Source organism: Colias croceus, chromosome 8, assembly GCF_905220415.1.
Source record: "Colias croceus chromosome 8, ilColCroc2.1".
Taxonomy (NCBI): domain Eukaryota; kingdom Metazoa; phylum Arthropoda; class Insecta; order Lepidoptera; family Pieridae; genus Colias; species Colias croceus.
In genome coordinates this window covers 10,558,276-10,570,275 of record NC_059544.1, presented here as the reverse complement: position 1 = coordinate 10,570,275, position 12,000 = coordinate 10,558,276, and the positions used below count along the sequence as shown (strand labels likewise).

General features: G+C 32.1%; 1 protein-coding gene across 1 annotated transcript; it reads left to right on the top strand.

The window, feature by feature from the left end:
- Positions 1-9,771: 9,771 nt before the first annotated feature.
- Positions 9,772-10,277, top strand: LOC123693718 (CUGBP Elav-like family member 4). Its single transcript, XM_045638915.1, has 2 exons — positions 9,772-10,117; positions 10,222-10,277. Exons 1-2 carry the CDS (start codon positions 9,772-9,774, stop codon positions 10,275-10,277), a joined length of 402 nt encoding a protein of 133 aa, XP_045494871.1.
- The last annotated feature ends 1,723 nt before the right edge of the window (positions 10,278-12,000 follow it).

Here is a 12,000-nt window from a genome sequence, read left to right as displayed (position 1 = left end):
TTAATAATATTACAAGAAAGTTTATTTTTCATATCTGTACATAATTCGAAATATGGTTAAAAATAATAACAAATAAAAAAGGGTAAAAAGTACATTTATTAAAGGTAAAAAAATGCCACTCAAAATTATGTATGTCACGAGTCCCAATCCATTGAAAATAACAAATCCGAATATATCTATAACCCTCGTGCTCGAGGTCATTGAACCGCATCTCTAGAGGCGAGGGTGCAATTCATTTAAACTTTTTTTGCACTTGACATGGGTACGTAATATTGTGGTGTCAGTCCTTTATTTACAATTTATTGTTGGTGTGATTTTGTTGGTATTTTTTTCGATTTGGTGTTAATAATTTTGGAATCAATTACATTGTAAGTTGTGATGGTGGTATTCGGTACAAAATTTACTCGTAAAAAACTATTACCTAATAATTCTTTGGTGTGTGATATTTAAATGGCGCAGAAACGGATTAAAAAAAAACATAAAACAAATGAGTGTTTTTTTTGACAACATTTTTTTACATTTCGAAGTAATAAATTCTCTGACTCCCAAACTGGATACAACCTATATGTCAGGAGTCAGAATTATGTACTGAATGATAACGTATTAAAACCAATTTCTTCAGAATAACAATTCCATGTAATATCAATGTCAACTATATAACTATATACATTCTCGGAATAAAAGCAAAAAGTGTTAGGTATGTAACTACATTCTCGAAATAAAATTTTGAAAGTACACTATCGTAAAAGTTTTATCGCCAAATTAATCCATCATAAGCAAATTCACTTCGCCAGCGTATAATTTATTTGAAACGTACAAATTCTTATCAATGCCAAAGCTCGAACAATTACAGTAATAATGACCTAATTCTGTATAATCTATACTTCCATCAGGTTTAATGTCATCGTATCTACATTTACAGGTAGTAAAATATTCGTTAATGTCGGGAATAGTAATTTTTATGCATGATTTTTATTTTCGGTGTTTAATGTGAAGGGATATTTGTATGAAAGAGACATTTGTTTTTGGACGTGTTACTGTTGTAAAGTATAAGGGGATAGGAGTTTTAGTGGAGGGGGAAGGTTCTTCAAATCCCTCGCGCATACAGGACAATCATAACTGCTATTTCGCGTATCTGAAAATAATTATATTGTTCCTATTTCTATAAATATTGACACTTTTAGTTGGCTTAAATTTTATATTTATTTATATATCGTAACAGAAAAATCTAAAAACAAACTTAATTGTAACAAAAAAATGTTACGTTCGCAATATTTTAATGATAGAAATGTAATCATAACTTCACAAGCACTTAGTGTAACTAGGTAATACATATCAAGACTGGCCTGTAATACTTTCAAATGCATAAAACTACCATAGAAAATTCATTCTACACTATAACCCATTTTTATATCACCAAAAACTCACCGCACTCCATAATACTCAAGAACCAACGCAGGCCGGAAACAAAAACAAATTCTCAATTTAGTCGGCTCGCTATCGGCGATGTATTCTGTTACATTTTGTAATTACAACCCCCTCCGTTCACTAATTGCCTAGCATTCAACATAAGCAATAACAATTGTAACGATTTGAAAAATGTTTATGAATATTGCTTGAGTTTTGATTTTATAGCGATGTCGCGATGGGTTGTAAAACTGTTAAGGGTAAATGTAAACATTTTGGGGTTATGGACTTACGGAATTTGAATTTTAGTGCGTTGTTGTTGTATTTTTAGATAAGGGTGGACACAAATATGACCACATTCCATTTCTCGTGTACTTTATTACTTCTGTATTTTAATTATAAACTATGTAGAGACATACCACAAAATTACACGATTGCAAAGTAGTAAGTTATCTTCGTATTATTTCTACATTAATATTTATAACCATTTTGTCTTCTAATTGAGAAGAAAGTGACATACAAGACTTAATTCAAACTACCTATAACTTAATCTTTAGACTCTCAATACACAATGAATTCGTTTGTATATTAAATACATCTCCAAAACGTTTAATAAAATTAAATGTTGATATCTATAGGGTAGGTATACATTCCTACACTAACTAAATATGGTCTAAATCTAATCCTTAATCAAATAACGTCTATCGAACGTATGTATTATCCTGGAGTTCCCAGTCACCGCACAGTCGAACATTTCAATTAAGGCCGTGTACGCGGTCCGTGCGCTGTTTGGCTCAAATATGTGATTTTCCAAACCAGATTGTCCATCAACCACTTATCTTACAAACATATGAATTACTAATAATTTTAGGAAATTTTATTGTCTATATAGTTAGTTAAGAGTTTATTTCAATTAATACAGTATTTGTGAATACCATCAAGATAACTGAGCCGATGATTACTTGATTTCACTTTTAGTGTCAATTTCGAAGCTAAAAATATCTGAAATTGCTGACAGATCTAACACACATTTTTTTTTAACTAACTGCAAAAATCCTTATTAAAATAGTTAGTTAAAAGATTTTTTTATTTTGGACTCCTAACTTACGAAATTAAAATCCGAACAATGTGAATTTTTTTAGAAATTATAGTCGACAAAATGATTATTTTCACCAAGATATTTGACTTAGTTGAATATAATTTATACATATTGCAATAAAAGAACGTCTTACTTATAAGATAAAATTTAAAAAATCAACTAAGGTACCTCTATTATTTTTCTACAATTTTTTTTAAAGTACTATAAAACACTGCGCGCGACCCGAATAAAATCAGTCGGCAGCGAGCCTTTCCAGAGAGAGGACATGTTGCTCGGCGCTCTCCTGTGGACCTATGCTGTTCATAGTAAAAGGATAGCGCAAGCCGCGATCTATCGTAATAGATCGCGGAGATTTTGACTTGCGTTAAATTGAATAAGCCCTCTTAAGACGAGACGCATAACATCAATGAATAATGACGTCATCTCACTAGAAGCATATTCACAAATACCCGCAGCAATAATAAACTAATGGGAACTCTTGCAAAATGTATAATCACCTAGAGGTCTCTTATTGTCTCACGCGTCTAGAGTCTGATAACTTAAGCGCCTTCTAAAATTATAACTCCCAAAGGATATTCGGACTGTATAATCCAAGTTTATCATCACGCAGTTTTGTTTCTTATCTACAGGTAATAAGGGTTGTATTCGCGTGATATAATTTGCATTAGGGTTAGTGATGGCGAGGGTGTAAGTTACCTTTGCACGTCAAAGTTGGTTAGAGTTAGCTGATGTCACAGTTATAATTCGGGTACACGCAAAAGTTTGATATGCTTAGGAGTTATGTGTATAATTAATAAGTTTTAAATGTTCTAGGCTCTAAAGTCTTCTTAGTGTATAATCACAAGTATTTTATGATATGAAATTAAAATGCATGGATCTACTTACTTATTATTATTTTAAAATTCTTTTGATTTACAGATAACCCGGCTAAATTATATTCCCGATTGTTTAGAAAATAAATTAGACATAGCATTGCTTAAATAATTATTCTTTACTTTAAAAAAAATCCTTAACCTAAAAATAGCGTTCTTCTAAAATAAATGAGCCAATGTCGAAACAAACGAATTACTCCAAAATGCCTAAAACTGTACAAATACGAACTATTTCGCTCGAGCCGACCTCATAATTTATTTTCGTTTTGAATGAGATGTTCTACCAGTTAAGGCTTTGCTAGATAGAACGCGAATTAAGTTCGCGTCAGAGCGCTATAACCTGACGCTACATTTGACGTCGAGATATTGTAGACGTAGAAATGCTCTGTAAATTTTGTACAAAAAATACACAGTAAAACAGTAAAAGCGTAAAAAAGTTACAGTGTTGTCGCTCTGTTACACGGTATATTACTGCGTAGTGTAATACATTTTGGCGTAGCGCAGCGTCAGCTTAGCTCTCTGACGCGCGCTTAGCACGCTTTCTATCTGACAAAGCCGTTAGTAACACAAACAAATGTTCTAAACGTCAGAACCAAAGACAGGCTACTGTGAGGGCTATTTTGTCCTTTTGGGAGATGTTAGAAACACAAAGGGAACTGTATCCGACTATAGGATGCTGTGGACCCATGGATAAAGTGTGCTGGATGAAGTAGGTAATTAGGGGTATTCATATTACAAAATTTGATTGTATATTGTTTAGAAATTAACTTTTTAACGGATTTTAAACGCGATTTATTCATTATATTATTTTCCCGACGTTTCGAACACTTTACAGCGAGCGTACTTATATTGTTATTAAACAGTTCATGCTTGATGTTAAAAATTGCAAAATAATTATTTATTTAGAACATTATTATTGTATAATGGAAATATCAAATAACAATTTCTTTAATTAAATAATTGTACTGGGAATTTATTTCTTTATCTGGAAGAAAATCAATTGTGATTTTTAATTACTGCTAATTTATTCGGAGACTTTCTTCAAAACATCCAGCTATTTTGAACATACGTCGGAACAGATGAAGAAAAATTCAGAACATATTCAATGATTTGTAAAATATTAGTAAACACAAATAGTAATAAAATTAAAAAGCTTGCGGTATCAAGCTTACTATGTCTAGGGCATAAATAGAATTTCACTTGGTCAGTGTAAATTATACCTTTACACCAAAAAATAGGCTCTAATTTTGCATGGATAGATACAAAATTGCGTGCACCCCATCACTTTGTATTCTACTTTTTTATTTCGATGATTTCAGCTTGAAGTGTGTTTTTCAAATTATAGTGTGTAAATACTGTCTATGCTTAACAAGTTGTAAGATTAGGTACTAATCTAAAGATATTAAGAAGATTAAGAAAGAATTATATCTATAATATTTCAATTTTTTCACGATTAAAAAAATGATTTTACTAATTTAGGTATTTTTCATTTAAAATGATAAGAATATACAACTTACAATGATTTATTTCATTATAACAATTTCATAATTTCATGAAGAGATTGTATACATCAACTGACAATTTACAGAGTAACTTACAGTTGTAATATTAAGATTAAAAAACTGGTATGTATTTTTAATGTTTCAAGGAAAACTTAATAAAAATTCTAATAACAAAATTTTAAATTTTCATAAATCTATGCTCTTCAATAGCATGTACAAATATTGCGAAAATGTTAATTTTCTTAAATAATAAAGTATAATTTTATACTGCATAACCAAACTAAAAGATTAGTGAAACAGAACAAATAAATTTTCCCTACAGTTAGGTATTGTACAGTTAGTGTCATATATATTGTCCCACATACGTTTGTTTTTCTAGGGTTCAGTTACACTGAAAGTTTATGACATACAAGTTTAGAACGCAGTTAGAATTTACTATTACAAACTCTAGTTTTATTCTTTAAGGAAACATGAAGCATGAATAATCAATTAATAAATCTCAAACTATTTTTAATATATTTTTATCTTTATTTTTCTTATTTTATCTATAACTAAAATTATAAAGCTGAAGAGTTTGTTTGTTTGAACGCGCTAATCTCAGGAACTTTCTAATTTGAAAAAATATCAAAAGGTCATTTATCGAGGAGTGGAGCAACGCGGGTAAAACCGCGGGGCACAGCTAAAGCTAATAGTTATAAATAGCTAAAAATAACGTAACTATAAATTTATACACTGTACCATATTGTAGCTTCGATAAAAATCAATCGAATTATTTCTCTATTGTCTATATTGTAACCTTCATATGACTCAATTCAAATACAACATCTTCATACTTAACATACATTCACATAGTAAGAAAAACACGGAATCAACATTACACACACACGCACATATACACCCCACACACACAGTAACATCTACATTGTCCCTTCGCGCCATTTCCTGAACCTCCATTCAACAATATTAGAACTCTCTCGAACATTCTATATCAATACAGAGGCGCATAAAAATGTGTTAGGTATTTCTTTTGCAATTGAATTTGAATGAAACCGTTTAAGTTGAATATGTGTGTATTTCTTTTTTATTTTTATTAGAACGAACAATAAAAGTATTAAGATTTTATTTTGTTGAGGAAAATTATAAAATATCGATACAATTGTATTTTCAGTGTTTCAATATGTATTATTATAATCTATACTAATATTATAAATGCGAAAGTAACTCTGTCTGTCTGTCTGTTACTCAATCACGCCTTAACTACTGAACCAATTTGCTTGAAATTTGGTATAGAGATTTTATTTTGTTGAGGAAAATGATAAAACATCGATACAATTGTATTTTCAGTGTTTCAATATGTATTATTATAATCTATACTAATATTATAAATGCGAAAGTAACTCTGTCTGTCTGTCTGTTACTCAATCACGCCTTAACTACTGAACCAATTTGCTTGAAATTTGGTATAGAGATATTTTGATACCCGAGAAAGGACATAGGATAGGTTTTATCCCGGAAATCCCACGGGAACGGGAACTATGCGGGTTTTTCTTTGAGTGCGCGGGCGATGCCGCGGGTGGAAAGCTAGTATACCATAAAAATATCTGGATATTATATTAATTACTCATTGTAACAAAAAACTAATTTTAATTATTATAGAGCTGAATATAGAGTTTTTATTCAATGTAGTGTAAGAATCTGCATGTGGTTATAAATGTACATTATATTTTAAGCTATTGCAAAGCTTCTATCGCGGGCCTTGAGCGCGGGGACCAAATCCAGAAATTGCGTAACGAAAAACCTCACGCTCACCATTCCGACGGGCGGAGGTGTGGCTTGAAGGCATAGCATGCAATGGCTTTACCGCGGCAGTACCCGAGTGCGCCACACGTATTTTTTTTTAATTACAGTACTTACATCCTAGGATTTTACATTTCAAAGTAAAACTTACTATAAATTACATATTATAAAACATCGCAGTGCAGAAGGTAATCAGCTCAATTAAATTGTAAACATCAACATTACAATTTAATTGAGCTGATTACCTTCTGCCCTGGTTGCCTGGAAGAGATCACTACTAAGTGATAAGGCCGCCAAATACACTAAACTGCTCCTTGCTTTTATTTTTGTATGTTCTAGTATGTAAGTCTGTTTAGTTGTATTAAAGAGTAAATAAAATAAATAAATAATAAATTATTTCAAAACAAAATAGTATAATAAGGGTCTAATTTCGTGTCAGCTATACAGTATGAAAAAAACAATCATGATTTATTCCTGACATCATAACACACTCTAAATAATTGTTTGGTTTGATGGAGAATCTCTGAATTCAATAACAGAAACTTGCCCAATAAATTGTCACAGAATATCGATGAGTTACTATTTAACACTAGCTATGTCCCGCGGTTTTACTCGTAGCGCTCCACTCCTATTGGTCTATGCCTATATCAAGATATAGGGGTCAAGACCCCACCTGTTAATATTCATGCAAAATTGGAAGTAGATAATGTAATTTTAAAGTTTAGCCCGGACATACAGACAAAAATTAAAATATATCTATATTTTTGGCCATTGTAGATCGCCTCACGCCTCAAGTATTCTTAAAAAAATATTCAATTTATAGTTTTGACTTATCTACGATTTTATTATATTATGTATAGATAATAAATATACAGAATATATAGATTAGCAAAAGAAACCTCGAAAATACAAAATGAGTTTGTAGAATGACGCTTGGATGTTGTCCAAACCAAAAAATGTCAATCTGTGCTTGCCACCAATAGGGTAGGTATAGAAATGTTTATAGATTTGAATGAAGGAATAAACAATAAATGGTTGAATTTTTGGTGTTTTTTATTTTTATATTTCCCGATTGATGAAAATCAATATTTCCCAATTTTAAAAATGAAAATTTTCTTTGAATTTAAATTGAATATTGAATTTATATTGTTTAGATATTATTAATAGTAATGAATGACCCATTGAAGGAAGATTAGAGGACATAATAAGGTACATAATAAATAATGTTTAATTAACATTATGTTTACGACTTCATCGTTTTGTGGTATTCAACATTCACATCTCGGTAATTTGACGACTTTCGGAAGGAAGCCCAGCTCCATAAAAGTTTAAAACCTTCGCGGCATAATTGAATTTTACGAGAATTTTCCATAAAAAAAATATGATAAATTACGTCCTTGCGCCATACCATGGCTATACCGAAAATTTTTGATATATTTTCCTAAACAGCTATTAAGGGCGGATTCCTCTGAGGTGCGGGGCACGGGGCGGGGGGGTGGAGCCCCTGCTATTTCGGCTCTTGAGTTATAGTCCGACCAAATGCTGAAGACCTTTTTAGCGAATTTCTCGTTCCGTTTTACGATTGCCTCCTGAGGGCCGGATAAATAATTCAGGACCAAAGTTTTTGGTCGGCTTTTATTGAATTATTTGATATTGATCGCTGTTTAGAGGTTTATTGTTTCGTATTACTTGCGTATTATACGTGAAATATTAAGGAGGTAGTTTCTACGGTTAATGAGAAAATATAAAAAATATAGCGGCAATACATAATAACAAAAAAAGTACTTCTTATAAAAATATCACAGATATTAATTATAACGACGAAAATGTGTTTTTTTATTTGTTATATATAAAATAATATGTATTATATGAAAACATTGTAAAAAACCATTAACATTGTGTATAGTCTTAAAAATAAAGATTTAAATACTTATTTATAATAAAATATAATATAATTTATGACCATTTATTTCATTAGATAATTGAAAATAACATAAATCTACAAAAAATATAAAATAACTCGTTATCCACTAATAAATACACAAAAAATTATTATTATATTATATTATATACTAAAAACGGCATTATAAAACGTAAGGAAACACAAATCACACCAAAATATACGACACCAATTCAATAAATGTATTTTAAAAGCGTGCTACGCCGTAGCGCCCGCGAAAACGCGCAAAACGTAGCCAACAACAATTGAACTTTATACTCACAAATATGTCAACAATAATTCCGCACATCTCAAGAAGATTCGTAATAATAAACGTGAGCGAGTTCACTTGCCTAGCTAAATATCTGAGGGCGAGCGAAAGGGAGGACTGATACAAGATCTCCCCATAGCGTACGCTATGAAAGGACCGAGAGGGAATTTTAGGTTAGTGGACATGTAGACATACAGACGGGTACACGGCAAATTTGTTGCCTAATTTAGTTCGTATGTCTTGTGTTTTTGTGCGTCGCGTCTTCGTTCGTCGTTGTAGAGTGTTTTATAGCGTAGCTGTTGATTGTAAATATTCGATGTGCTTCTAGATTTAGTGCTAAGTGAACGACGTTGTGCGCGCTGTGTTTACGAATTTTACGGAATATTCGGGATTAAAAATAGTGTGGTTTGCGTGGTTTGTTTGTAAACAGAACGGCATGCGCTCCGGCACGTAAACACTAACTGCACACGGGTTCGCACTAGTTTCGTTCGTAAACTGAAAATCTAGTGCACTTTAATTTATAGTTTACGCGCTCAAACCTATCCAGTACCTAATTATGTGCCAATGTCGTAAATATATTTAGTGTAAATATCGGTAAGAAAATTAAGTGTTAAAAAAATCCGTCTCAAGAAAACTTGTTTATCACACGTGTGAAACATTGAGTGGGTGAAATATACGAGGTCTGAGCCTCTACTATAAAGATCGATAACATTACGCATTACGCGAGCGAGACACAAACAGACACAAAACACTCACACTAACGCGTTCACCCTTCGCCCTCCGAAAGTAAATAGCCCGCGAAAGCTTTAAAACAAAACCGAATTTATAGAGTAAGAAAACGTAGTACAAATCGCTGTGATTGTAAGTTAAATACTGTGATAGACATGTTGGTGGGTGCGAATCTGTGTACGCCGGGGGTGTTGTTTCCGAGCTTCATGCAGAATCAACTGGTGAAGGCGGTGAGCCCGACGCAAGAGGCTCCCGTGCGTATGGTGACGTCGATGCCTTCGACGCCGGTGCACAGCGCGTCGGAGACCCGGCGCTCGTCGCCGCTGACGCCGGCCGAGCGCACGGGGGCCCCGCCAGGCGCCGGCAAGGACGCCGTCAAGCTGTTCATTGGCCAGATCCCCCGGCACCTCGAGGAAAAGGACTTGCGACCGATGTTTGAGGAGTTCGGCAAGATTTATGAGCTGACAGTGTTGAAAGATAAACACACTGGCATGCATAAAGGTGGGTTAATGTTGTGTGCTAGGTATAGTTGATTTTGTTTTAAGATAAACATTGCGAGGTAATTGTGAGGATAATTTTGATAATTATTTGATTACCATATACAGATGTTAGTGAGGATATTTTATTTAAAATATTGTATATCAACAACATCGATACATGAACATAATTGAAAACTTAACATTGGATATTCTTAGGCCTGATTGATGATTCTAGTTTTAATGCGTTATGTTCATAAACAATAATTATATTAATTATGTAATACAAAAACAGTCCTGTTATATATTTGTAGTATATTTTACAAAACATCAAACCTTTAGATTATTTTACCAGGAAGTGAAGTAAATAATTTATTTACGTATATAAAAATAGGGCCTCTTGTATTTTCTTTATGGGAAACTGTAGCACGTTCAAGAGGCAGTCGAGGGGGTATTACACTGGCCAGCTGGAATGTCTCTCGTATTTTTGAAGTCCTTTCGATTTTTGTAGAGCCGTAACAAGTTTGGGAAGTGCATATTTGGCACATTTTGATGAGATTTTGGAGATCCTTGTGTTTTTAACTAGGATGATAGTATATTTAACTACACAGAATGCATAATTTATTGAGAAATACGTATTTATTTTATTAGGTGTTTATAAAATAGTGGAAGGTCTTAACTTCATCCAATTAATTATAGTCACGTTTAATTAAAGCAGGTATTAATTATTATACTGATTATGCATTTTGATTTCGAAGTTTATATGGATAAGTATATTTTAAAATACTCACCATAAACTACATGATATACTACAAATATATAAATAAATGTCAATATTATTATTTGGTTTTATATTTTTGGCATTGTTTAAAGTATCGATAAATAATGTATTGTGGAGCAAATTTTGGGAATATTTTTTTATAATTCCAGTATAAATTTACAATTTATATATTAAAGTGCTGATGAAATTTTGGAAATTTAATTAAAAATTCAGCAATTGTCGATACTTAATAATTAAAGTATTATTCAAATAACAACACCGTTCGAGCATGTAACGTACGAGATATCCATGAGATATCTATCCATGAGCCTTATATTCCGTAGCGTTGCGATTTTGAAAAATGACAACCATTTTTCATTTACTGCTTTTCATTTTTCTTTAAAGAAACAAACAAAAGAAATATTATTTACGACACTTAGAAATCTCTTGATGAATCGGACTTTACTTTCAATTTCGATTTGCGAGAAATATGCCTTCAAATTATGGGCCGTTTCCGCTCTTTATGTTATTTATTTGTCTTTCCGAAGTTCCATCTGTGAATTGTTACAGTGTCCATTTTGTTGGCGTGTCAAATTGACTTTATCTTTTTATACCACAATGGCAGAGAACAATAAACAAAAATTGTTTCCTTTAATTTTTCGAATGTGTTTATGTGTGTGAAAGAGCGTGTGAGGTAGGTTATAGAGAAAGATTTAAACCATTATAGATTATACTAATTAACACTTTATTGTCCTTTTTATTATTCAACGCATAAAACTTCAAGTTCTAATTTATTTGAAAATATATAATTAATTAAATAATTTGCATGAACTATTCCTATAATATAATTCATATAATTAAAGATGAATTTCCATCAAGATATAAGAAATCAAAACACCCAAAGCTAACACTAAAAGTCAACATCAACAAACATCCATCCTTCATACATCATTATTCTTTAAAACCGCCTTCCAATGAATAGCATTTAAAAATGCATAACAGCAGTCATTAATCATTGGCCAGCGAGTAATTCAGCATATCAGCGTAACAATAATAAATACAGTTACGTTATTCACGGATTATGTACGGATAGCGATGCAAACAATAAAAACTGTAATTCATTTTGCGGCGTGCCTCGTCGACACACG

Coding starts and splice junctions, on each gene's coding strand:
- LOC123693718 (XM_045638915.1), top strand. CDS start 9,772: ATGTTGGTGGGTGCGAATCTGTGTACGCCGGGGGTGTTGTTTCCGAGC. Junction 10,118..10,221: donor ACACACTGGCATGCATAAAG/GTGGGTTAATGT, acceptor TACCATATACAG/ATGTTAGTGAGGATATTTTA.